The sequence below is a fragment of the Melopsittacus undulatus genome, chromosome 4 (genome assembly GCF_012275295.1).
Source record: "Melopsittacus undulatus isolate bMelUnd1 chromosome 4, bMelUnd1.mat.Z, whole genome shotgun sequence".
NCBI classification, from domain to species: domain Eukaryota; kingdom Metazoa; phylum Chordata; class Aves; order Psittaciformes; family Psittaculidae; genus Melopsittacus; species Melopsittacus undulatus.
The window spans coordinates 91,778,521-91,806,384 of record NC_047530.1 but is presented as its reverse complement, the minus strand read 5'-3'; the positions used below and the strand labels follow the sequence as shown (position 1 = coordinate 91,806,384).

The window sequence follows — 27,864 nt, the reverse complement described above, 5'->3', positions numbered from 1 at the left end:
AACCAAATAAAGTTCTCACCAAGTCCTTGTAAAATATCAAATAGGCTGTGCAACGTGTCTGGCTAGTTCTTACACATACATTGCTTTGCTTCCAATGGCTGTAATCATCAGAACTATCAAATACTAACAGAATGAATTGTACTGTACCACACACAGATTCCTGTGCATCTTTTGCCTTACCACTAGTGGGCAATTTACTTCAGTTAATATCTCTATTTGAAAGTCGCATAGCAAGAAGGCAGAAGTACATATGCAGATTTTATTTTTTTTTAATTGACAGATTTTCATTGAAATGTCATATATTTCACACCTCTTAAGTAGGGAAAGTAATTCACAGTTCATTTTCTCTGTTTCCACTATTCCAAATCAGTTTAAGCCAAAGGACAGGGGACATATTTCCTGTTTATGGGAGAGACTGCATTAGGCATCGTAATTTCCAGAGGAGGTGATATGTGCAGGAGAAGATGGTGGCTGGGAGGAAGAGATGAGCCACCTTCATAGCCAAGGGAATCAGGTGTGAGAGCTGAAGCAGAAGAGGTTTTACATGGGCCCTGTTCACTCAGTGGTCCCACACATTAAACCTGTAGTGGGAAAGGACTGGAAGAGCTTGTTGCATGCTTTGGCTGTGGGATGGGGTGAGAGAATCAAGATGTGAATCTGGACAGCTGACACAGAAGATAATGGTCCCTGTGGGCTCTATGCCAATCACTTTTAAACATTATATGAAAAACAAATACTATGATTAGCTTAGAAAAAATCACTTCAGCCAGAAGTACACAGCTATTTTGCTCTGATCAAGTGAACTCTGGTTTTGGTGCATTGACAAGTTCATCTTTTATGTCACCTTCCAAGCTATTGCTGATTGTGTCCTGCAGGAAAAGCACTGGCTGTTCATATGCTATCCCATACTGCTTGTGAGTTCATGCAAGTTCTTGTTCCTCATGGGATGCACGTGGGTTGCCTGGCAACTTGAAGTTAAAATGCTGATGGTTTTTGAAATGCTCTTCATTCAAAAAGCAGTCTCCAAAATGGTAAGAAAATGTGTAAATCCATCTGTGGGAACTTGTCTGGAAGACTAGCCTGATGAGAGGAACAGCCAATAGCATGCTCTCCTGCAGATATCACAGTGGGGACTCTGCCCATTATGGTGGTATAGTTAGGGACAGATGATAAAGTTGCCTTTTCAATTCTTTTGTCTCCCAGGACATGGACCTTTTGGGTGACCTGCTGTACACCAGGGTGAGTCTGCAGCTTGGTTCCAGATGGGCCCCCTTGCCCATGAAGGCAATCAGCATTGCCCTCAGTAATCCCATGAGCTCAGCTAAGCAGAGACACCTTTGAATTTTGGCAGCATTCACTTTGGTGCCTCCCATCACCATGTATAGCACTGGGACTGACTTTTCCCATTTCCTGACATTTTCTGCCTGGCTTCAGGGAGCACCTGTTCTTTCTTAATGATGACCATAGTCTAGAGCTAAGTATCTTGGTTTTTTTCAGGGGTGATAAGGTATGCCAGCAACACAGTGATTTACTGCTGATGAAGTCACAGTTCAGGTCAGAGGAAGGCTGCTGTCAGGTTAACTTCCTTGACCTTTTGGAGACTAAACAAGCAATTAACCACACCTTGCAAATGGCTAAAGAACTTCAGTGATTTCATCTTTTTTCAGCTTAATTATGTCTTGAGTCCTGTAAGTTCATACAGTAATATTTAACCAAGATTTTTAAGCTAGCTGATCAAATGTCATTTCTGTGATCTAAAAACTAATGATGTGATTTGCATCTTATCTCTTGTACTAGCTGTGTAGCATGTTACAAACATGGGTGTTGTTACATAAATTCTTGAATGCTGAACTTAGCACTGAACCTTAATTCCTGATGATCACATCAGACCCTTTGTCAAATTGCTGCTAGAAGTAAGGCAGAGGTTGATTTTTCTTAAGGCCCAAAGGAAATTCCTCTTTGAAAGTGGTATGAGTTTCGTAGCTGAGAGGTTGCTATTCACAGCAGAACAGGCAAGATGATTTCCACAGGTTATTCTGCTAACCTGCTGTGCTGGTTTTGCCTTGGGTAGAGTTGATTTTCTTCATAGCAGCTGGTATGAGTCTATGTTTTGGATTGTGCTGGAGCTGTTTGAGGATAAGAAGGTGTCTTTTTTCACACTGACCCAATCTGTAGATACCTACAAATGCTGTAGATAATATGGTTTGTCTGGTTGAAATATGGGATTAGGACACACCGAATCTACCCCTCAAAATCTGCATGTGTGACTTGGGTACAATTGCAGAATTTCATTATAGAAATGGAGGCGGAATGCCTAGGAAGAACTTGGAGTGACGCCCTTTTTCAATCACAACACCTCCCTCCACTGTGCTCAGATACTAGAGGGGCTGGCAGATGTCAATCTAGGCATGAGGGCAAATAGAGTTTAAGCACATGAATAGCAGCTAAGCATTTGGAGTTTGTTGGACACCATTAGAACATAAATTCTTTAGTTCTGCATGAATGATTAACCAAAGGTGGAGAGGCAAAAAAAACATTATGTAAACAGGGACTTCATCCCTAGTTTGTTCATGCTTATCTTGAGTGGATTAATAAGTAATCTCATACCTCAGAAGGAACAGGAAAACACTATTGGCTAGTTTAATCCATGTGCTTCGAATTCACAGCATATAAATGAGAATGGATTTACAGGTCCGACATCAGGCTCTTCTGACACTTGACTTCTCTTCCTCAGCCAACCATGGAGCTCCTGGGAATGACCACTATCTTCTTGCTGATCTGCATCTCATGCCTTCTTCTCATTGCCACATGGAGAAACATTTCACAAAATGGGAAGCAGCCTCCTGGTCCTTTTGCACTCCCCATTGCTGGAAACATACTCCAGCTGAACCCAAAGAACTTGCCTGAGAGCTTCAGAAAGGTAAGGGACTGTATCCTTTTTCCCTATGTTGTCTCCATTGCTTATAAAACAAAGTCAAGTCTACACTGTGGCAATTTAATTCACACGGTTAATTTACATTGATCAAATGTCAGACTCAAACAGAAGTAAAACGTTTTCATAGAATCATAGAATAATAGTTAGGATTGGAAAGGACCTCAAGATCATCTAGTTACAACCCCCCTGCCATGGGCAGGGGCACCCCACACTAAACCATATCACCCAAGGCTTCATCCAACCTGGTCTTGAACACTGCCAGGGATGGAGCATTCACAACCTACATGGACAACCCATTCCAGTACCTCACCACCCTCACAGTAAAGAATTTCTTCCTTAGATCCAATCTAAACTACCCATGTTTAAGTTTCAACCCATTATCCCTTGTCCTATCACTACAGTCCCTAATGAATAGTCTCTCCCCAGCATCCCTGTAGGCCCCCTTCAGATACTGGAAGGCTGCTATGAGGTCTCCACGCAGCCTTATTTTCTCCAGGCTGAACAGCCCCAACTTTCTCAGCCTGTCTTCATATGGGAGGTGCTCCAGTCTCCTGATCATCCTCGTGGCCCTCCTCTGGACTTGTTCTAACAGTACCATGTCCTTTTTTTTCCAGAAATGCATGCTTCTGTAATCTAAGTCTTCTAATAATATGATATCTAAGTCTATGGAGTGCAAGTGAAAGACTATATATTTAGAATAATCATATGAGTCCTATGCTGACATCATGGCAGTACTGCAATTTACAGTGTATTTGCAATCAAGGCGCTGATGCTCTTGCTGTATTCACTATGTTCCTCCTGGGCCCAGTTCCTTCTGATCAGTACAAGTCTGCAGTGACTCTCCACTGATTTACTCATCCACTTTCCAGAGGTCTGGGGCTCAGGAGATTTTAGGAACAACTTTGGTATACTGTTCTTTGTGTTGCTCTTTCCTACAGCTTAGTGAGAAGTATGGTCCTGTCTTCACAGTACATTTAGGCCCACAAAAGATTGTGGTACTGTATGGCTATGATGTTGTGAAAGAAGCTCTGATTGATCAGGCAGATGACTTCAGCGGAAGAGGCAGCCTACCATTCGTTAAAAGAATCCTCAAAAGCACAGGTATGTCCCCAGTCGTGTTAGCACACAAAGCTAAGGCTTTTCAGTGATTCAGCTGAGAGGGCAGTGGAGGAGGGAATGGTGGATTTCATTTACTACTTTTAGCAATAGAAGAATAAAAGCCCAACTCATCACTTGGACTCTTGAGTAAAGTGGTCCCCTGGGGAACTCTCTAAGGTCCCAGGCCAGTTTCTGTTTTCAGCATGCTTCAAATTCTGGCTAAAATTTGCTCATCAAATGTGCCTCTAAGAACATAGGTTCGTTCCCCCATTTCTGAAAATCATAGAATCATAGAATAGTTAGGGTTGGAAAGGACCTTAAGATCATGTAGTTCCAAACCCTCTTCCATGGGCAGGGACACTTCACACTAAACTATGCAACCCAAGGCTTTGTCCAACCTGGCCTTGACCGCCGCCAGGGATGGAGCATTCACAACCTACATGCACAACCCATTCAAGTTCCTCACCACCCTAACAGTAAAGAAATTCTTCTTTATATACAATCCAAACTTCCCCTGCTTAAGTTTTAACCCGTTACCCCTTGTCCTGTCACTACAGTCCCTAATGAAGACTCCCTCACCAGCATCCCTGTAGGCCCTCTTCAGATACTGGAAGGCTGCTATGAGGTCTCCACGCAGCCTTCTCTTCTCCAGGCTGAACAGCCCCAACTTTCTCAGCCTGTCTTCATATGGGAGGTGCTCCAGTCCCCTGATCATCCTCGTGGCCCTCCTCTGGACTTGTTCCAACAATGTCCTTTTTATGTTGAGGACATCAGAGCTGTACACAATACTCCAAGTGAGGTCTCACAAGAGTGAAGTAGAGGGGCAGGATCACCTCCTTTGACCTGCTGGTCATGCTTCTTTTGATGCAGCCCAGGATACGGTTGGCTTTCTGGGCTGCAAGCACAGACTGAAGCTGGCTCATGTTCATTTTCTCAACAACCAACACCCCCAAGTCCTTCTCCACAGGACTGCCATGAATTTCCTTTTTGCCCAACCTGCAGCTGTGCCTGGGATTGCTCCGACCCAGGTGTAGGACCTTGCACCTGGAATGGTTAAACTTCATAAGGTTGGCATCAGGAGACCTTACAAGTTGTCTAGGTCCCTCTGGATGGCATTCCTTCCCTCCAGCGTATCAACTGAACCACATAGCTGGGTGTCATCGGCAAACTTGGGAAGTCCACAGACAACAAAGATGAGAGAAGATAAGCTGTGCCAATCAGGACCACATTCAAGATTAGGCCATGTATTTGCTCACTAGGGCAGTTCTGAGTACGTTTTGTGCTGATTTTCAGTGCTTGTGGCAAAGAAATAGTCAGTACCAGTATTACTTTCTTATTTCCATCCTAATGTATCTGTTTCCTCATGGAGGTCTATTTTTCCTTCATCAGGCATTCTGACCAGCAATGGGGAGATCTGGAAGCAGCTCCGACGATTTGCACTGACCACCCTGAGGGATTTTGGGATGGGGAAGAGGAGCATTGAGGAGCGGATCCAGGAAGAAGCTCATTTTCTGGTGGAGAGGATCAGGAACACACATGGTAGGACTGGGCTTTGCGGTTACTGGGACACCCTGTATATCTGCAGTAAGACAACGAGCGTATAATGCTGCCTCACCAAATCTATGGCCCAAGAAGTGGATATATTGCTGCAATTTCTGCTCCCTGCTCCAAAAGCCAATGTTACCACTGCTGGGAAAGGGTCAGTCAAAGACACTGTGACACTATGGAGGGATAAACATGGGAGACTGGTGTTAGACAGCATCCTTTAACCAATTCTTGAAGAACAAGACTGGAAGTATCTAAGGGAATGGCTTGGCCCCAAAGCCAAGAGTTTGGTGAAATTCAGCCATGCAGACAAGGCTGGGAATGCCACATAGCCATGCGTCATGCACTTCTTTGCCTTGTCTCCTGAATCTCTATGTGGATCTTGAAGAAAAGGGTGATCAAAGTCCTCATTTACAGATATTTTTGTCTGGGTACACTCCATCTGGATAGCTGTGCTATCAAAACTAGACTTTAATCATAGGCATTTGAATCCCTAGGTTAGGGTTATACAATAGGTGTTACACTAATAGAGTTCATAAACAGGTTACAATAACCTAAAGACATGGCTCAAAGTCCTTTTGGTTTCACTAGGTTTTGGTGTTAATCCTTAGGCCATTTCAAATAAACTGTAAGTTCATACGACACAAGACAGACTTGCGTCATCGGGAAAGACCAAGTCCCCCAGACAAATGTTCTCCTGAGAACAGCTCAAAAGAGATACTTAAACAACTTAAACAACTCATAGAGGGAAATTAGTTCACTTCCAGTAAAGAAGAAAAAATTGAGCAAGCCTTTCACCATCCTTTCAAAGGACCACAAAACTCTGTGTTGGGAGAGGATGCAAAGCTCCCTGTAGTGTCAGAGGAGAGGAAGATGCCTGAAATACTGAAAACAAGACAAGGATGATAAGGGGACTGGAGCACCTCCCATATGAAGATAGGCTGAGAAAGTTGGGGCTGTTCAGCCTGGAGAAGAGAAGGCTGCGTGGAGACTTCATAGCAGCTGTCCAGTATCTAAAGTGGGCATGTAAGGATGCTGGGGAGGAAGTCTTCATTAGGGACTGTAGTGATAGGAAAAGAGGTAACGGGTTAAATATTAAACAGGGGAAGTTTAGACTGGATATAAGGAAGAAATTCTTTACTGTAAGGGAGGTGAGGCACTGGAATGGGTTGCACAGGGAAGTTGTGAATGCTCCATCCCTGGCGGTGTTCAAGGCCTGGTTGGACAGAGCATTGGGTAACATGGTTTAGTGTGAGGTGTCCCTGTCCATGGCATGGGAGTTGAAACTTGATGATCTTAAGGTCCTTTCCAACCCTAACTATTCAATGATTCTGTACCTTTTTTTTTTGTTGTTGTTGTTGCAGAGAAACCCTTTAACCCTGGCAGATTCCTGACCCATGCTGTCTCCAACATTATCTGCTCCATTGTCTTTGGGGATCGGTTTGACTATGAGGACAAGAAATTTTTAACTTTAATTAATATGCTAGAAGAAAACAATAAGTACCAGGGTGCTATACAAACACAGGTGTGTACAGTTACATTGCATACATTTGTTAATGCTGATAAAATTTCATTAATAGATAATTATTCATGTTATTATTATTAACTGGAGTGAACTTTCCTAAATTCGGATAAATTTGCTGAAAGCAGAAAAGGCAGTTAAATAATCAATTCCTGTTGTTTCTTTGTATCTTATGGAACTGCCATTGTATATCCAAAGAAGGGTGTAATTGCCCAATTTGCTCAACTGAAATCTATCCTTGACTATAGTGAAACCATAAAGTAAAAGTAAGGTAAAATCCAGTTGAATAATAATTCTTTCCAAAACAGGTGAATTGCCTCATTTTCATAGTTAACAGTTAGGGAAGATTTTATTCTATCAACATTAATCAGAATGTGCTTTTCCATCATTTTATTTTTACAGCTATACAATTTCTTCCCAACTCTCATGGACTTTTTACCTGGGCCTCATAAAAACATTTTTAAAAATATTGATGAAATTGACAAATTTATTTTAGAAATCATAGCAAAACATCAGGAAACCTGGGATCCTGGCTGTCCTCGAGATTTCATCGATGCTTTTCTTAACAAAATGCACCAGGTAATGTAACAGCTAGAGATTTATAGGCTTATAAGAAACCCATTGCTTGAATCCAACCTTCTTGCCAGCTCTGGCAGGGCACTGGGCTTTTGCAAATACAAAGGGAAACTATCCTCTCCGCTTTCTTATCTTGGACTTTTAAACACAGAATTAACTGTAGCCATGTAAAGTTGATGGAATTCCATGCTCCTCCCATATTAGAAAAGGTTTATGTTATTATCTACTAAAAGTACCATCACTGCTGGTGTTATGAAAAGTGAGGGTCATATTTGTAAAAGGGCACAAGATGTGTTTAAAAATATACATTATGGGTAGAGAACTTTCCTTTTTACACAAGCTGCTTAGATTTGTCATTCTGAAAACATTCTGTCAAATCTTCCTCCAGGAGGAAGGGAATGGCCACTCAGTATTCACCATTGAGTCCCTGACCAGATCCACAGTCGACTTGTTCCTTGCGGGAACAGGGACCACCAGCACCACCCTGAGACATGCACTTCTGATTCTCCACAAATACCCAAAGATACAAGGTAATAGAAAAGGAAATAAATAAAAACTTTAGCGGGTCATGGGATCAGTTTGGACAAGTTCTGTCACTACCACATGTGGCAATGGATGCCTGCCTAAGGAACCTCTTTCATTTGCAGTGTAGACATGAGTACAAGGTTCCATGGGATATAGCCCTAGAGGGCAAGGGGGCCCAAGACTCTTGGTTAATATTCAAGGATCACCTGCTACAGGCTCAGAGTGTTGCATCCCGACCAGAAGGAAGTGCAGCAGGAGGGCCAGGAGACCTCCTTGGATGGATAAGGAGCTGCTGAGAAAAATTCACAGGAAAAAAGAGGCTTATAAAAGGTGGAAGCAAGGACAGGTGGCCTGGGATGAATACAGGGATGTTGTCAGTGTAGTTAGGGACCAAGTTAAGAAAGCTAAGGCCCAATTGGAGCTAAACTTGGCAAGGGATGTTAAAAATAATAGGAAGGGATTTTATAGGTATGTAGCGGCTAAAAAACAGACTAAGGACAATGTAGGCCCCCTCCGGAAACTTTCAGGAGAACTGGCTACACAGGACTTGGAGAAGGCTGAGGTTCTGAATGGCTTCTTTGCCTCGGTCTTCACTGGCAAAGGCTCTGACCGCAGTACCGGAGTCTTGGAAGGCGGACGCAGAGACTGTGAAAACCTAGACCTTGGGCCCACTGTAGGAGAGGATCTGGTTCGAGATCATCTTAAGAACCTGAATGTACACAAGTCCATGGGACCTGATGAAATCCATCCATGGTTCCTGAAGGAGCTGGCGAATGAAGTTGCAAAGCCATATTTGAAAAATCATGGCAGTCAGGTGAAGTTCCTGATGACTGGAAAAAGGGAAATATAACCCCCATTTTCAAGAAGGGGAAAATGGATGACCCGGGGAATTACAGACCAGCCAGTCTCACCTCTGTGCCTGGCAAAATCTGGGAGCAGATTCTTTTGGAAGGCATGCTAGGGCACATGAAAAAGAGAAATGTGCTTGGTGAAAGCCAGCATGGCTTTACTAGGGGAAAATCCTGCCTGACCAATTTGGTGGCCTTCTATGACGGGGCTACAGAAGTGATGGACAGGGGTGGAGCAGTTGACGTCATCTACCTGGACCTGTGCAAAGCATTCGACACTGTCCCACATGACATCCTTGTCTCTAAATTGGAGTGTCATCAATTTGATACGTGGACCACTCGGTGGATAAAGAACTGGCTGGATGGTCACACTCAGAGTTGTGGTCAACGGCTCAGTGTCCAGTTGGAGACCAGTAACGAGTGGTGTCCTTCAGGGATCACTGTTGGGACCGGTCTTGTTTAATATTTTTGTCGCTGACATGGACAATGAAATTGAGCGTGCCCTCAGCAAGTTTGCCGATGACACCAAGCTGTGTGGTTCGGTTGATACGCTAGAGGGAAGGAATGCCATCCAGAGGGACCTTGACATGCTTGTGAGGTGGGCTGATGCCAACCTCATGAAGTTTAACCATGCCAAGTGCAAGGTCCTACACCTGGGTGGGAGCAATCCCAGTCACAGCTACAGGTTGGGCAGAGAAGAGATTCAGAGCTGCTCTGCAGAGAAGGACTTGGGGGTGTTGGTCAATGAGAAAATGAACATGAGCCAGCAGTGTGCACTCACAGCCCAGAAAGCCAACCGTATCCTGGGCTGCATCAAGAGGAGCGTGACCAGCAGGTCAAAGGAGGTGATCCTGCCCCTCTACTCTGCTCTCATGAGACCTCACTTGGAGTATTGTGTACAGTTCTGGTGTCCTCAACATAAAAAGTACATGGAACTGTTAAAACAAGTCCAGAGGAGGGCCACGAGGATGATCAGGGGACTGGAGCACCTCCCATATGAAGACAGGCTGAGAAAGTTGGGGCTGTTCAGCCTGGAGAAGAGAAGGCTGCGTGGAGACCTCATAGCAGCCTTCCAGTATCTGAAGGGGGCCTACAGGGATGCTGATGAGGGACTATTCATTAGGGACTGTAGTGATAGGACAAGGGGTAATGGGTTGAAACTTAAACAGCAGAGGTTTAGACTGGATATAAGGAAGAAATTCTTTACTGTTAGGGTGGTGAGGTACTGGAATGGGTTGCCCAGGGAGGTTGTGAATACTCCATCCCTGGCAGTGTTCAAGACCAGGTTGGATGAAGCCTTGGGTGATACGGTTTAGTGTGAGGTGCCCCTGCCCATGGCAGGGGGGTTGTAACTAGATGATATTGAGGTCCTTTCCAATCCTAACTATCCTATGATTCTATAATTAGTCTAAGTTCTATTCACAGAAAAGAGATACTAAGTGCATTCCTATATTGATGATGCGCTAAAAGCAAGTTTTGCTGTAAATATGGAGGTTTAGGCAAAGAGATGTGGGACTTGACCATTTAACACTCACTTATTTCCTAACAGAGAAAGTTCAGAAGGAGATTGACCATGTGATTGGTCGAGACCGAAGCCCCTGCATGGCAGATCGGAGCCAGATGCCCTACACAGATGCTGTGATCCATGAAGTCCAGAGATTCATTGATTTCCTTCCACTTAATGCCCCACATGCTGTGATCAAAGACACCAAGTTCAGAAACTATTTTATTCCAAAGGTCTGAAAGAGTTTGTAATCTTTTGAAAACAATGATGTGTTCTATTCACTCTGTTTTATTTTATTTTCAAAGACACTGAAATTCAATCCAGAATTCGAATAATGTTGTTTGCGAAGAGATTCTGGATGTTGTTGAGTCCAAAGCCTTGTACCTGAAAAAATTGGAAAAAAATAAAAGGAACATTTTATCCTGTGTGTGAAGAGGGAGATGGCTTTCTATTTGTTTTTAATTTTCATGTAGATATAAGCAAAATTCTAATTTATTTGGAAGAAATATTCAACACTCTAATCACAAATTAAGTACTCTGATTCACAAAAAAAGCGCACTTTTGACATACTAATGGCATGCATTTTGAGTCATTAAATGCTTAAATTGGTTAAACTTTGACTACCCTTCTACTAAGCTCTGGGAAATTCTCAATGCTGCTTTGCTTTAAAATGTCTCCAGTTTAATATTTTTCCCCTCTCCTTGTTAATTCAGGACACAATGATATTTCCTCTTCTGACTCCTCTCCTACACGATAGCAGAGAATTTCCAAATCCGGAAAAATTTGACCCAGGACATTTCCTGAATGAAAATGGTACATTTAAAAAGAGTGACTTCTTCATGCCATTCTCTGCAGGTAAGATCTCTTTCTATTTCACATCCTAGGCTATTCTCTCCTAAGACCTCTTTAGTGGCTCTGTCACCATGGCCTGTACAGTTATGTATGGTGATCCATTAGAGTCACTTCTGGGCAGCTCTGATCCCTACACTAGAGTTTCCATTGACTTTATGTTTTAGCAATCACTGAAATTCCTCCAATGCATTCTACAAGACAAGATGTACAAAGTAGGATTCATCCATGCACCTCTCTCTCCAAGCAGAAAATGAGAAACCAAACCCTTCAAACTGCCTTTGCCCACTTGTGCACTTTCAGTGTTCTTGACACTTAGCTTCTAGTTTAACTTGTTTACCCCAAATACTGCATGTCCATTCTGAGATGCCTTTCATGGAACAATGGTTAAAAATACCTCACTCTTCCTCACATTTTATTATTTTCCACTTGCAGGAAAACGCATCTGTGCAGGAGAAGGTCTGGCCCGGATGGAGCTATTCATATTTCTAACATCCATCCTCCAGAACTTTACTTTGAAACCTGTTGTGGATCACAAGGACATTGACATTGCCCCATTAATTACCTCTGCAGCTAATAATATGCCTCGACCTTATGAGGTCTCTTTTGTTCCACGCTAACCAAGTGAAGAGTGTTGTCACGTACCACACTCATGAAAGCTCTGGTTGAATGACAGTTATTTCTTAATCTGCTGAGAGACTGAGACACTCAGATCATTCCTAGATACTTTATAGAGAGAAATACGTTTAATCAAGAAAATTGTATGGTGCTTTTATGTAGGGAATGCTGCAGAAGAACCTGTGCCAGCAGACCTGAACAAGAGCACAAACATCCTGACCCTCACCAGCTGCAAACATGGGAGTCAGGAGTAGTTGAAGCTAGAACACCGAGATAATCTCCAAGAACTGTAGATACTGAAACAAAGAAGTTACTGAAGACAAAGATGTAATGTTGTACCCGGGCCTTTCCCAGGAGCTAATGACACTCTTCAATGTGGACTGAGGGGACACAAGAATGTTCAATGAAAATGGAAAGTAATGATGTAGCATAAAGTGGTAACAGAAACATGTGCTTATACATCTGAGAACAAACAAGTTGTTCAAGCAAAGGCATGTGAACAATGTGATGGGTTGAGAAAAGGGTATAATGTTGCAAAAGGTACTAAAAAGAAACAAACAGATACTAACAATTACTAACTGCTAGGCAAGAGTCTATAAAAAGCCTGTAAGCTCTCTCAATAAATGATTTTGTTTGCATCACAACTGGAGTCCATGCCTCAGTTGCCACACTTTTATAATCATCATGGCTAGCTCTAAACAAGACACAGAGTAACCAACTACATAGGGAAGGAGACAGCTTCCTGTGCAAGAGGAGGCACCCGAACAGGGACTTGAGGGCTAGATGTTAGCCGTAGTGCTACACTAGTGACAATCTCCCGTTGAACTTAACGCTGCTGAAAGGAGGCAGGATTACGGCCATATTCAGTCATCTCTGCAAGATGGAGGTGAATAACGAGATAGGTCAAATGGGTTCTGAAATGTCTAGAGAAGAGAAAAATGTGTGCAAGCATATGGAGGCCATGATGATTAAGCATAATGCAACAATAGAAGAATTTAAACAGCAAAAATTATTAAGATGGGTCTCCCAGGAAGTTTCTGGTGTAGACAAGATAATCATTTATGATCCTAAAAAAATGGGATGAAGCAGCTGCTAAACTCTGGAACTAGGCAATCACAGGAGATAACATAGCATTGACCTTGCTTGCTCCTTAGCGAACTGTGTTTGAGGTAATAAAGAAACATATTGGTTCAAAAGATCAGGCTGAATTGCCGAGGTGAGTATCTCGAGAGAGGACGCCTTCAACACCGGAGCGAGGGGAAGATCAGCATCCAGGAGCCTCAATTCAGAGCAGCACGAGCCACCGAGGGAGCCTCAAGTCCTCGGCAGGCCTTGCCCAGGAGCCGGCAGCTCAGCTGATGGGAGCAGGGACTCACAGCAGGCAGAGCCAGGAGGGGCGGCACCAGCCCTGAGTGGGTAAAAAAAATTCCCAGGGAGCACGGGGAACAGGGCAGACAAACAGGGCAGGTCAAGGTAATTTGTGAGGGCAGGCAAGCGGGATGGTGAGCACTCCCCCTATGACCAGAGCCCGGTCTGGGAGCTCTGCTCTGGCTGCCCCAGCTATGGCCAGCATAGGCATCCAAACAGAGCAGATGAGAGGGGAGGCTGTGGTGCAGAGCTCCAAGTGTAGAGAGTGCCTGCACTGGTCTTGTGAGGGAAGGTTGCACAATGGGCAGGGCTGCACTCAGTGCTCCCTGGTGGAGGTTCTCCTGCAGCAGGTGGCTGAGCTGCGAGATGCTATTGATAGCCTGCAAGATGTCAAGGAAGCTGAGAGGAAGCAGTAGTGCTTGCTCCAGGCCCAAACTGTGCAGGGGCCTCAAGCTTCCCCTGTAGCTCATGGAGGAAAGAAGGAGGCCATTAAGCCAGTGTCCTGGGTTCAGCAATAGCAGCCATTTTTTCTCCTTCTTGGTAGCTGGTGCAGCGCTGTGTTTTGACTTTCAGCCTGGGAATAGTGCTGATAGCACGTATGTTTTTAGTTACTGCTCAAATGTTTCCTTTGGCCAAGGACTTTGTGAGTCTCATGCTCTGCCAGGGAGGAGGGGAGGCCAGAAGGAAGCAGAGACAGGACACCTGACCCAAGCTAGCCAAAGAGGTATTCCATACCACAGCACGTCATGCCCAGGATGTAACTCAGAGTTACGCGAAAGGGCTAGTGCTCTTGCGGGGTTGGAGGAGGTATTGGTCGGTGCTCAGTCGGGCAGGGTGGGGTGAGTTATCGGTCAGCGGATAGTGAGGTGTTGTATTCTCTTCACTTGTTATTTCCTTTATCATTATTATTATTATTGGTGGTAGCAGTAGTGATTTGTGTTATACCTTAGTTATTAAACTGTTCTTATCTCAACCCATGGGAGCTACATTCTTTTGATTCTCCTCCCCAACTCTCTGGGAGTTGGAGGAGCAAGGGAGAGAGGGAGTGAACAAGCTGTGTGGCTGGGTTTAAACCACTACACCCAGGAAGCTGGGAAATAGTAAAAACAAAAAACTCTTTTAGACATGCTTGTAACTGCAGATAAGCTGAGGAGAATTGTACTGCTTTTGTTTGATATTACTTTACTTTGTTGTATCTATGGCAATATTGCTTCTCAGTAGAAGTCAACAACCCACAACTTTTGCCCTGGATGAAGAAAACCACAGATCATCATAGAAAACCCATTCCATTGAGCAAAAGGAAACAAATAGTATCACAGGGAATAGACAAGGACAAGATTATAGATCTTGTCATGTTCGGGTATGGGATTAATTTCATTTGAAGTTTATTTGGCCCTGGAAAAGGAGAGTAATAGTTTTGGACAGAGGTAGTTTCAAGTATGGGACATTAACTATTGATCAACAACACTGGTGCAAGTTTCTGCCAGATTATCTTCATCAACCCAGGCTTCCTCCATCAGTCTACCCAGGGTGCAAGCTGGGCCAACAGTTTGTTATAGAAGTGCATCAATTCAGTATTTTGACAGATTGCTTTGCTTCAAAATATCTAAGGTGGTGCCTGTGCAGTCAAACCCATGATGAGATAGAATTATCTAATTTAGGCATTTGTGTTCTCATAAATGAGTTCTTAGACACAGGTAATGTTGTATCAACTACAAACACAGGCAGAGCAAATAGACCTGAAAGTTTTACCAGTACAGTCATGTGGCAGTGTCCTGGGTTCAGCAGTAGCTGTCATTTTTCTCCTTCTTAGTAGCTGGTGCAGTGCTGTGGTTTTGATTTTCAGCCTGGAAACAACACTGATAACACCAATGTTTTTAGTTGTTGCTCAGTAATGTTTGCTCTGACCAAGGACTTTCTGAGTCTCATGCTCTGCCAGAGAGGTAGCAGAGACAGGACACCTGACCCAAACTAACCAAAGAGGTATTCCATACCACAGCACGTCATGCCCACTATATAAACTGGGGTCAGTTACCCAGAAGGGCTATATCACTCCTCGGGTCAGGCTGGGTCTCAGCAGGTGGTGAGTGGTTATATTCTCTTCCCTTGTTATTCCCCTTATCATTACTCTTATTGGTGGTAGCAGTAGTGGCTTGTGTCATACCTTAGTTACTGGACTGTTCTTATCTCAACCCGTGGGAGCTGTATTTTTTCGATTCTCCTCTCCATCCCTCCAGGAGCGGGGGGAGGAAGCGGGAGGAGTGAGCGAGTGGCTGCATGGTTTCTGGGCTGATGGCTGGGCTTAATCTACAACACAGAAGAACACCATTTAGTGAAAAAACCGCTTCTACAAACCTTATAATCCCAAATGTCTTATATATATCTGTTTTATTTCACTCATTTATATGAAACATATTATGGCTTGAAGACTGAGCTGGCCAACACAACCTATGAAACTTCCACAGTCAGTAACAATGTGGGCGAAGGCTGGACTGACCCTACAACACCTACCAGAACCCCAGCTGTGCTTACGGAGCTCTCCTTTGTGGCAAGAGAGGGCAAATCAAATACATGGATCCTCCAAGTGCCATTTCCTAGATGAACAGCAGCTTGCATCTTCCTATTGCTTTATGAAGTATGTAAAGATCACTACAACAATCTTATCATAGAATCATAGAATCATAGAATAGTTAGGATTGGAAAGGACCTTAAGATCATCTAGTTCCAACCCCCCTGCCATGTTACACACAGGCAAAATAAAAGAGTTTACACAAATTGCCAAGCATACCGGATACAGATGTAGGACTGACATTTCCTACTTAATCACGTTACCTGCAGCTTTCCAAGTCTTCAAGGCACTCCATACTTCCTCTTCAGCTGTGCCATGAGTAAAATAGGCAAAGGAAATGGGCCCAGGGACAGCCTTTCTGTTCCATGCTGAAAAGGAGGCAAGCACTGCAAATCAGCAAGGAAACACCTTAAGCTCCCAGGGACTCCACCATGACATGCAGTGAGCTTTGAGATTAGAGGAGGGACTCTATTTTGACCTCTTGTAATGTCAGTGCTCAGTGGTAGCATGTTAAGCTATGTATGTTACTGTCAAGAGACCTAAGTGACTTTGTATCACACAGAATGCACTGAGGCTCACCAGAGCTGCAGGACACTCAGGATGAAGTTCTCTTTTGGATTACTCATTAACACGGAAAAGCTTTTGCTTTGGTACTAATGTTTCTAAACACTTCTGTTTGGCACAAAAATGCACCAGATATGTTTTTCACACAGGTCATAACTATAATTCTCAATATTTGTGTGCTGTTGGATACACACTCATATACCCCCAATAGAGAAACACAGAACAAAGGTTCAAGCTTTCTTGTAGCCAAGGTACTCAGGGAGAGTTTTAACACTTGTGCTTCCAGTTTTTCAAACTCTAATATGGAGTCTGCTTCATTTGGCTTCTTGCTTTCACTGAAAACTGTCAGCCCAAGGAGCATAGCTTTTCCACTGCAATGTGTGGCTCTCTTAACAGCTTCTCACACACATGGGGACACTTTGGTTACTCATTTTCCAGATCAAGAACTGGTGTTAAATGACAGGTAACACATTTTACTGCATAGGTTGTGTCATCTAATTTCTGTTCCAGCTGACTCTGTCCCATCTTCCTGATGTGTTTCATTTGCAGCTGTCTGAAATACTACTTGAAAAGTAAGGGGAAAACCCCAAAACCCTGCACAAGGGGATTAATTCCCTAGAAATTATGACCTTTAGAGCTTCCTGTTCTATGCTCACATACTGCAAGAAACACTAAGCTCCGAGAGCCATTCAGGTTAATCTGAATCCTTCATAGGCTAAAAACTGCATATGATAACCCCTAGGTAATAGATGAAAATTACTGCATATGCTGCAGATTAGAAGCATGAGTAACCAACGTTTAAGCTTCAACACTTATACAGTCCAGCGAACAGTAATTGTAAGAAATTTCAGAAGGCAGAAGTAACTGGTCTTTCCACTGCCTTTTGCCCTTCAGATGAAATTTCACCTCTGTAAGGTAGAAAATATTTCTTGCCATAATTCCCAGGTTAAATGCTTTTTAGCATCTTTCAAAGCAACTTTAAATTTGAATTTATTCACTCTTCTCATATTGATTCTCATTTTCATTTTTTATTATATTTCAAATTGCAAGCAGTTCATGCATTGCTCTATTTAACTACTCCTGATGCAATGCCTCTATGTTAAATTCTTTAACCTGCTATCATATCAGAGAGACGCCTGCTTTCTTTATGGCAGTTTGCCCAAATTTTCTTTTTTTCAGGAAAGGAGGAAGAAAGAGGGAGTGCAATGGCCCCCAGTGAAAAGTAATCCTGGCTATCTTAGGATGTACTTGTCCCGCTGGGGTGACATACCCACAGAAGGGTGGAAAGCTGTGTGAGAATTTGCCCACAACCATCTGCTCTCTAGGTCATAACCCAGATCTTAAAAGATAAAACAACTATGATCTACAACAGCTGAGATTAGGACTATTTAATTTCAAATTCTTCCAGGCTTTGCTCCTATGCTAAATGAAACATCAGCTTTTTCCGCTTCTGACTTCTCAGTTACACCCTTCCCAAAGAACACCTCTACCTAGGAAAAATCTCACAGAAAAGTACTCGTTCCTCTGGAGAACTTTTGGAAGACTGGTATAAATCCTTTTCCACTGAATTCTACGCCTTTGTCAATCAGTCAGAGCTTATTTCACAGCATAAGGTTCATACAACACCATTGGACACACCAAGTCCGAACATATTGTGAACACAGAACCATACTTCTTACTGAGGTGAAACAGTCTACCAAAAAAGAACACAGCTTTTAAGTTACATCTACTTGCTTCGTGCTGCAGCATGTTTCCTATGAGGGGCAAAGGAAATGGCCCAGGAGGTAGCTTCCCTGTTTCAGACATCCCTGAACAGACAAGGAGGCGGACAAAGCAAACCAGCAAGAAAATGACTGTGGCTCCCAGGGGTTTCATTGCAATACAGAATAGGGATGTGGGATCAGGAAGGGCTAAAGTTGCATCCTGGAAGTCTTACTTTATGAAGCCTACAGTAAAAACATACTGGTTAGAAAAAAAACACTTGCTGCCAACAAACTTGGATGAACTGCTCCATTTTTAATTCTTTGTGATCTTTTCTAAGGTCAACATTGTCTACCGCAATATCAGAAAACAAGGACAAACATTAATCTTTAATAAACCTTGCATTTATGCTTGTCTTCCACTTATTACTTACATTTTGTTTGTATGTTTGTCCTCTGATGGCATGCTACACATACAACAATGTATTTATCTTCAGGCCATTATATACACTTGTGATTATCATCCCATTGGGTATCTTTTAACATTTCTATTGAACACGAGAGTTCCAGGTTAAAAAGTATACTCCATTCTAGAAGAGCTGTTTTTCAGCTGTTGGACATGTTGTAGTTTCCACTAGTGACTTAAAAGCCCCTTCTGAAGACTGTGGGCATCTCCACAGAGTACTGTTCTAAAAGTTGGATGACTTCAGAATAACCTGTTAAAGCTGCTGGGCAGAACTGTCCTGAGGTACTGGGGGGAAAATCCTCTTCTGGAATTGAACCACAAGATTCTTACCCCTGGTTTGCAGCTGCAGGCCAAGTCCTCAAGAACTGTTTCAGCTCAAAAGCAGTTGCATAGATCACTTGAGATACTTTGCCCCTTAATTCTCATCTGTCAGCCCTCCCTCTGTTCTTTCCCTTGCTCTTCCCTTCAAGCACATGCTACTTTCTTATTATATTTTCCACCAGAAAATGCTGCAGAAGAGAAATTATAGAGATTTAGCCTCCCCCTATACCTCTCTACCTCCTCTGAAACTTCTCATGGATTTTCCGGGTGAAATGTCTAAGCAGTAACCACGTTGTGCTTCTGCTTTTGGACTACATATTTCCTCAATATAATGCTGTTCACACACACCTACCTATGTCTCTTCTGTGGTACTGCTCTCCAAAGGACGTGCCATCCTTGCTGTGATTTGTATTCTACCAGTCACACAGAGGGCTGTCAGGCAGAGAGGGAAATACTTACTCAGAGGAAAAAACTGGGAACACAGCTGAAAGCCCTTAGCCTGATTGGGATGCCCTTGTCTCACAATCCTCCAACCAGCCAGGTACTCAGTACCTAAAATTTCCTCCCAATATAGTCACTGGTGAAACAAGCTCTCATTCCCATTTCTGCTTCGTGGAGGTTGGATACTCAAAAGTTTATGAAGGAATTTGCTATTTCTTAGCTCTCTTACCTGTAAACAAGAAGCACTTGATGGCAATGGCTAGATGGATTCCCATCTTCAGAGCTCCTGGAGGTTTTCATCTTTGTAGTTTTGAAATAGCGCTGTATTTCTTACACACACAAAAGTAACTTTTTGAACAGGAGCAGGATTTTGTCTTTACTCCGCCTTTACGGCTTTCTCTTGTAACAGTTTTCTCTGCTGACACATCGCCCCCCTGTGGCCTTCCTGCAATCCTAGCAAAGAAAGACAACGAGCAAATAGCAAGTTCCTTGACGTTTTCTGTGCCCTGATCACGCAGGTTCTTAGACCTTCCAACAGCATGTTGTGTGGTATGTGGTGAGTGGACCTCTTCCTCAAAGCAGATGATTAAAACAACATATGTCTAAGCCAGCAGTTCTACAAAACCAGATCCAAAGAGGATTGTCACCTATTCTTGAGCCTGCTCTTTGCCTTGTTATAAACATACAAACCAGACATCGTACCTCTGACTATGAAGAGGTGGGATGGGGCAGGCCAGGGAGCTCCATGCAGACTGAGCATCCTTCAGGTGAGGCAAGTACAGAGATAATGGGTTTACTTTCATGTGATCATATTTACCTACCCACTTAGTCACTCAAGTCTCCTGAATCCCCTTGGCTTTGAGGGGTGAAGAACAATACCCGTTAACAACAGCTGCATTGATGCTGTCTTAGAGGGCACCAGTCCAATTTTAGTCGTTACACTGACAGGATGCTCTGCCTTCAGACCTGACAAGTGGTAATTAGGGCTTACAGCTAGTATGCATGTTCTCCAGTGGTGTTCTGTACAGTCACAATCTGCTTAATCACAAACTTCCAGTTCATTTCTGAGCAGAAGAAAAAACTCTAGCCCTAGTGCTTCTGAGAACATGTTCTTGCTTAGCTAGCACCAGCCCATCTTTTGCCTGTCTGCCCAAACTCTTACAATTCTTGTATCTAAATTTTGTGTTAGGAAAGCTTCCTCCAGGGCTGCTGTGATGCCCGTAACTGCCTTTGGCAACCTAGCATGCTCCAGGCACACATTATGGAAGTCTTGCTGCCACAGGATGAGCTTGGTATATTAAACCATGTTTGAAAAGGGTGAAGCACATAACCGTTTCCTCTTTTTAAGAAAGATGAGCAGCCCTGAAACACCTCCCCATGGCCACAACATGAAAAGGTGTCCTACTGGGTCCAAGTCAGTTGGAAGTGCCAGAAGTTGTTAACACAGGGGAGAGCCACACTGTTGTTCTGGGCCACTTCAGGAATTTACACAGCAAGGCTGCTGTTATGATCCCAGTGACAGTGAATCCTTCTTACTATGGAACTGAGTTTGGGCATCCCAACTAGAATGTGGATAGTAGGTGTTAAGGGAAGCTGACTGGGACTTGCCTAAAGACACAGCAGGGCTACCACGCACCCAGTTCCATACCCAACTTGGATCTGTAAAGTCTGTGTCTCGTTGAGAGTCTGAGCATACAGCACACACCCAATGAGGAAGTGCACTTTCAACTACAGTGGCAGTATACTGCCACTAGAGCATGGAGATGTCCAGGCCACATTCCACTCTGTGTTCAATATTTGATTTGCAGGTTATCTGCCATGATTCAAACTTAACTGGCCTGCTGCTATGTGATGGGACAAGACACTGGCACTTAGGGCTTCGTATTTTCATCACATGGAGATTATCAGTTCTCTAGACAGCAGATGGCCAGCTCTCCATTGCAATTCCTTGGGACACAACTATGCCACCCCTTCATCTGGGCCTCTGTATGTAGCCAGAGTGCAGGGCCAGATGCATCCCTGTAGTGCAGAACAATTCCTTTGTATGCCAGCATCCGTTATGTGTATCTAGCACTATCTTCCCAGAAGCAGCTGGGAATCAAAAGATTACCTAGGCTTTCTGATTTCAAGATCAGTGCCTTGTCCTAGAACCAATAGCCAGTCAGCTCCAGAACCATTTCCAACCTAATGCAAGTCAGCAACTTTTCTGTCTTAAAGGCAGGTAGGGGCCAGAAAGGGACTTACAGGGATTCAGGAACTAAGCTCCTAGCCACAAGCAGGTGCTACATACTATAATGAAAACCCTCATTCTTTCAGGGAACAGAAGAGCTCTGAGCAGCACCCTCAAGCTTTTGTATCAGCAATCAAACATCTGTGATTCTCCTCCACAATCATAAAGAGAAAGGATGACACTATCAAAAACACTGGTGAGTTTGGCTTAGTCACATTTAGCTCTTGTGTGCTTTGGCTTAGTCACATTTAGCTCTTGTATTATCTACAGATGCACGAAACACTAGAAAAACAGGACTTCTACATTATCTACCACCTTGTGGTACCACTTTCCAGCATCAGAGATTATCAAGCAGGCTACTGTTCAGGCTGTCATTCAAATGCCAGTTTCTAGGCAGCAAGATTTCAGATCTGGCTAGCTAGATCCTCCTGCCCAAGTAGAACTGCAAACACAGAATGAATCCTCAGAAGATGATGATCTCTCAGTTTTTAAAACAAGCTGCCATTCTACATGGTATCATTGCCTCCAACACAGAAATGACAACTCATCTATTGGTACCCTTTCCTGTTGGGTTGGAGGATGTTGCTTTGGTCACAATACCAATACGGCTAATTTGTTTCCACAGGTAGAAAAATTATCTGCAAGTTAACTATGGATAAAAGCAATACAGATGCAAATAGGTAGATAACTTTGGGAGACAACCCTGTTCTTTAAAGATGCCCATTCCAAAAAGGCCTTTCTTCAAAGTGAACTCAACCTTCTCTCAATTCCTACATCAAGGTCATACAGAACAGTACTTTCTATTTTAAATATTTTAGAAGTGATGGTGATGTCTCTCAAAGGTCATCTTTGCTTCACTGCTTTTAAACAGCACTAGGGAAGTGTCCATCTGGCCTATTTACAGTGGCTGTATACTGGCTGACGGCATTATGATCTGCACACTGGCACCTGAACAGACATTCTTCTCAACATCCTGTAGAAGTCTGAACTACTTCTTTCCTATATCAGTACTATCCTACACTGCAACTCACTCAAAAGACAGCTTGAAGTAGTAGGTATGGATAAAAAGGTCCACTTGAAATAACTGTTCAGTAAGAAGGGCTCTGCTAAATTAGCAATTTGGAGCACTGCTAACCTGGTTCAGAAGCTTTCTGTGCCTCTTCAAAAACTATTAGGATCAGAATTCACTGGTAAAGATCTCTTAAGTAAGCTGAGCATGTGATACTCCTTGCCACTGCACCTGAGGTCCCGACAATAAAATAGTATAATTGCAGGAATGCTTGACACAGAGTTTAAAACATATTATTTTCTATTATCTCCAGTAGCTGGAAGGAGTTTGTCTTTATTAACAGATCCTTTGGAAAAAAAAAAAAAAAAAAGACACATTACATAATCTTTCCAACAGGAATTTGTAATTCATGAGACAAATGTAGCAAGTTATTTTATTGTAAATTTATAATAATTAATCTCTCTATTTTAAACCGATAAAGGTGGATACCAAAATGAAGTGTTCTCAATACCATGCTCATAACTCCAAAGGCCCAGGTATCTTCTCAACACAGAGCTTAGTGAACATAAAAATGAAGTTTAGGTCTAGCTGTTACTAAGGGATAAGGTCTTTCTAGGTTCTGAAGGGCTTTTCCTAGATAAGATTGTTTCATGTGGGACATAGGACTAACACACAGCCAGTATCAACATAGGGGTTAGGAACAGGCTTCTACTTTTCACTGCAGAACAACTAAGGCAAGAGAACCTCTTGAGAAGAGGAAAATATTATTCAGCCTTAAGCCTGAATACAGCCTACTGTAGTCAATAGACAAAAAAAGTTATCAGCTTTGATGTTAGCTGTAACCAGATCCTTGTCAACATACAGAATTGCTATTGTGCAACTTAGATAGAAATCAGTCTGACTCATAGCCCAACTCCAACTTAAAAACTGTTGCAATTTCACCGTTTCTCCAGTTTTTTGTACTTGGCTTCTGCAGAAGAAAAGAACAATTATTTAGGTCTGGATAAGCAAAAGCTTCGAATCCTGTAAGCTGTTAAACATCTTAAAATTTAAGTTAATTTACAGTATCACTCAGGATGATTTTTTAAAGCATTTAGGCAAGTATAATTATGCAACAAAATGTTTAAGGTTCTTAAGTCAGACAACTAATACTGATTTAAACCAAGAGGACTTGGGTGCTTGGTGGAACTTCATGAATCCCTCTATTTGCAGGATTAAACATCTGTCTTTAAAATTTTAGTCAGTGCATAGTGTAAAAGAGAAATCAAGCCTCACTAATAATCTGTAGCTCTATAATACCTATAACTAGTCCACCTCCAGAGAACTTGTTATATTAATTTTTTCCCAAGGCTTACTACTTCACATACAATGTTCGTTGCCCAGAAGCAGCACAGTCAACTCTGCAGCTCAGATTTATTAAACAGAGGAGGAGTTTACTTTGTCTTTTTAAGTCCCCTTGCAAGGGATTATGCTGCTACACAGTAACAGTAGAGGACAATAGTTACCAAGTTTTTTGGAATATGCATCCAATTTATAAGCTGCCTGCTCCAGAGCTGCAACCTGTTCCTCAATTAGGTTGATCTGTTCCAGATATGGCTGAAGAGCAGCATCTTGAAAAAGGAGAAAAATAATTTCTGTCATTTCTCAAGCAATTCACTTTCATGAAACAGCTGACATTTGAAACACAGTAATTTTTTATTACATTATTCTGATAGAACAATTTAAAAGCTTCTTCCTTCCCCTGCCCCAAAATCAAGCAGTGATACTGACAGCCTTCTTCCAGGAAAGTATGGAAAGTTTAAGAGTACTGGCTAGACTCAACACAAGTAACAATACAACATGAATCAGAGAAGCAGTATTTCCTATCATATCCAAAACTTAGAATAAAACAGGACATAAAATCAGATATAATTTCTCTTATACTAGTCTACGTAGTCTATAGCTGTAAAAAAATATACAAGATTGCCACTGTATAGCAGTATGTCTATTTCAGTGTTTTCTTTGCTTCAGCACCTAATGGAGTGTGAACTGACTCTTAAATGCTTCACTTCCTAAGTGAATGTACTATTTATTATACCCTTACCTTATTTGGTTTACTTACATTTTTTATTTAAATCCTTCAGATTTCTACTGATGTTTATAGCGATATCTTTCATTTCTAGGTACTTCAAGCTAGTCAGCTTATTCATGTTTTCCAAGAGTTTATAGTCTTCACTGGTGGCTTAAAAAAAAACAAAGTTCATTCTGATTAAAAGTTGATGCAGTGTGAATTGGGTGCAGACTCTTCAACAGGCCAAGAGATTTCAAACCAATAGCCAAATGTACAAATAATAGTTTAGATGATAATATGGGTATTAGGATAATGCGCTAGAGAAAGAGAGATTATATTTTTTAATTGCAAAAATCAACTGGACTGACAAATACCTATTCACTTGCAAATTTTTTTTAAAGAGAAAAATTAACTAATTCATCATATTTCTAATTTTATTCTGTCAGTTAAATTTACATTCACAAAATTGATAACACAAATCCAGACTGGTAATCTGTACCATATACTCTTCAAGTTCAGGCAAATTAGTTCTGTGGCCTGCTTTCAAAATTAGAGCCTATAGAACACACTGACTTGTTGAGCAGTTTACTTTGTCCAGTTAATGTTGCACAGCACCTCAGAATAAAGCATGAATGTTGGAAAGCATGTATGACCCTTGCTCTCACTTCAAAACAAAATAGATGCATGCATTCCACTCTCAGTTGTCCTCTTCTCCTAGTCCTTCTTAACCCAGACCCCTTTTGTTTGGTTGGTTTTCCATGTACTATCTTCTCCAAGACTAAAAAGATATTCTTTTTTTTAAGTTGCTGATATCTTACTAAATTCTTTTGAAAAACATTTTTGTTATTCTGGGACTTCATTAATATAACTGATCTTAGTGTTGTCAGTACTCTAGCAACATGCCAGACTTAAACTGTCAGTCTTGCAAGATATGATCTAAATAGGTACATTTCAAACAAACTACACAATAGATCTTTAGAAGAAAATGAAAAGAAACAAAAACTTACTTGTAGGTCAATACTGCTGTGCCTTACCTGTCAGTTCACCTGTTAAATAAGTGGCCATTTTGTTGAACATGTCTTTACAGAGTTCATTGATGTCTGCCTCTGCTGGTTCCTTAGCTTCTTCTGCTGTTTCAACAGCAGGCTCTTCTGATCAGAGTAGACGGGTACAAGATTAGGGGAAAGGTAGCAGGTAAAGAAACACACTATACAGATTAATGGTCCCACTTATCTTTTTTTCCCCCTTCAAACTGACTACACCAACTTGCCGTATAAGTTGTGTACATCATACTAAAGGGTAACAAACCTAGGCAGTTTCCCTGAGGTAGCAGCAAGATAATTTCAACAAAATACTTTGAGAAGCATTTAAGGGACAGGCACCCGGCCTGACTGAACTTGCAAGCAGCAGCCCCCTCGTGTGCTTATAGGACAGAAAAGGAATTTGAGGATAACTTCTGACTGACTTTGTGCACAATTTTACTGATGTTTATTTCTAGTCACTGAATCAGAAACACACACCCCCTCCCCCCCCCCCCGTCGGTTTCACGAAGAGCTTCAACAGATCCCCACCTACAGAAAACAACGATCACTGCTTTTCCAAACCCATTACTACACAACCTGCCCCTGCTCTGCTCCTCGTGGGCACAGCTCTGCACCTCCTCCTCAACCCGACAGGTTGCTCTTTCTTTTGCCGGCTGCTTTTACCGATTTGAAAATGAAGGCTACCCCGAGCCCCGCAGTGTCCGCCGGCAGAAGCAGCGGCGCGGGGGAGCGGCAGACACACGCGGTGACCCCTGGGGGGATGCAGCCGCCGGGCTCCAGGGCCGAGAATCACGAACAGCGGGCCCACCCCGGAGCCGTTTTCCGCACCCTTCCCTCCGCGGGGCGGCTGCTGCTCCACCGGGCCAGAGCCGCGGCCTGGCAGGGCCCGGCCACCGCCATGCGGCTGAGGGGCGAACCCGGAGACGGCCCCCCCAGACCCTTACGCTTGGCGGGCTGCGCGCCGGCCTCCGACAGCCCTTCCGCAGCGGTCGCCATGGGAACAGACCCCCTCACGCAGAGCCCGCTTCCGGCTTGGACCTCACACAGGCCGCGGCCCCACCCCTGGGCCCCGCGACGCATGCTCGGCCCCGTCGGTCGGGGGTGGTAGCGCACCGCTCCGTACACGGCGGTGGAGTTGTCGCGGGGTGAATGCTGCTCGGGTAGGTTCTGGCGTGCCCGTCCCACCGCCCGGCCGCGTCGTACGGGGTGGGCTCCACTGCCGCGTACAGCAAGTGTTTGGAGGGTGCACGAGGCAGTTGAAGCAGCTCAGCAGGAGAACGGCTTGTGCTCGACGTGGCTGTGCTGTCAGTACATTTCTCTCTTCATAACACTTCGTAACACCACGACTGAACCACGTATTGCAAGAGTAACAGAAGCACTTTCACCGCTGCACACTAGTGCAGCCCTCACAAGCAAACCCTTTAGCCTTGTGTTTGAGGATGTTTTCTTTCAGCTTAGCTGATCTACTTGTATCTGGGGGTCTTACTGCAGCTTAGGAGCTGTGATGCTAATGATATGGTGAGGAGACAACTGCTGGCATGCTACAATCAGTTCATGGTGACTGCAGTTTAAGTGTTGCTGTGGATTGCCACAGTAGTGTCTACATGGGCTTTTTCAGTCCATGGTGTAAGTAGTACTATATATAGACAGTGCCGTTAATCATTAAGATGTGCTATTGCCAAGTATATACATTTTTATTGGAAGAAAAACAAAAAAAATGGAAATTAATTCCCTCTTCTCCTTTTAAGTAGAAGATGAACATTTTTTTGTTGTTGGGTTTTCGGGGAGGGCTGTTTGGTTGTTTTGGGGGGTGGTGGAAGTTGGTTTGTTGTTTACAACAAAACTCCCTCTTCTTAGGTGAAATGTCATACACCACTACAGTTTAGCTTTTAGCCAAGCAAAAGTTGCTTCTGCAAGTAGCTTCCAGTGAGAAGCTACTAGAAGTATAACTGTTCTTGCTTGGTAAGGAGTGCTCGTTCCCTGTACTGACTTCAAACTCAGATGCATTTCCAGCATGCTGTGAATGGTCTGTGGCTTTTAGGTGTGATGGGCACTATCAAGGGGCAGCATATCAATACTTAAA

General features: G+C 43.1%; 2 protein-coding genes and 2 long non-coding RNA genes across 6 annotated transcripts; 1 reads left to right on the top strand and 3 right to left on the bottom strand.

The window, feature by feature from the left end:
- The first annotated feature begins 897 nt into the window (after positions 1–897).
- LOC101876970 (cytochrome P450 2H1-like) lies at positions 898–12,629 on the top strand. Its single transcript, XM_034061408.1, has 10 exons — positions 898–1,031; positions 2,735–2,920; positions 3,874–4,036; positions 5,423–5,572; positions 6,943–7,103; positions 7,503–7,679; positions 8,065–8,206; positions 10,599–10,786; positions 11,267–11,408; positions 11,838–12,629. The coding sequence occupies exons 1-10, from the start codon at positions 942–944 to the stop codon at positions 12,020–12,022; spliced, it is 1,584 nt and encodes a 527-aa protein (XP_033917299.1). The 5' UTR covers positions 898–941; the 3' UTR covers positions 12,023–12,629.
- LOC115947280 (uncharacterized) lies at positions 10,763–15,249 on the bottom strand. Its single transcript, XR_004549532.1, has 2 exons — positions 15,141–15,249; positions 10,763–10,937 (listed from the first exon to the last, which is right to left on the bottom strand). It is a non-coding gene; the product is annotated as an uncharacterized lncRNA (long non-coding RNA).
- A 323-nt stretch (positions 15,250–15,572) lies between these two features.
- LOC115947279 (uncharacterized) lies at positions 15,573–19,896 on the bottom strand. The gene is made up of 3 exons (XR_004081221.1): positions 19,679–19,896; positions 16,221–16,325; positions 15,573–15,695 (listed from the first exon to the last, which is right to left on the bottom strand). It is a non-coding gene; the product is annotated as an uncharacterized lncRNA (long non-coding RNA).
- A 3,173-nt stretch (positions 19,897–23,069) lies between these two features.
- BLOC1S2 (biogenesis of lysosomal organelles complex 1 subunit 2) lies at positions 23,070–26,872 on the bottom strand. Of its 3 annotated transcripts, none has more exons than XM_034061409.1 (5): positions 26,726–26,872; positions 25,773–25,889; positions 24,790–24,909; positions 24,194–24,298; positions 23,070–23,658 (listed from the first exon to the last, which is right to left on the bottom strand). In XM_034061409.1, the coding sequence occupies exons 1-5, from the start codon at positions 26,859–26,861 to the stop codon at positions 23,627–23,629; spliced, it is 510 nt and encodes a 169-aa protein (XP_033917300.1). In that variant the 5' UTR covers positions 26,862–26,872; the 3' UTR covers positions 23,070–23,626. The 3 variants fall into 3 exon arrangements, with proteins under 3 accessions (XP_033917300.1, XP_033917301.1, XP_012985638.1); XM_034061410.1 differs by having other exon boundaries at positions 25,773–25,886; positions 26,726–26,871; XM_013130184.3 differs by lacking the exon at positions 26,726–26,872 and adding an exon at positions 26,445–26,689.
- Positions 26,873–27,864: the final 992 nt, after the last annotated feature.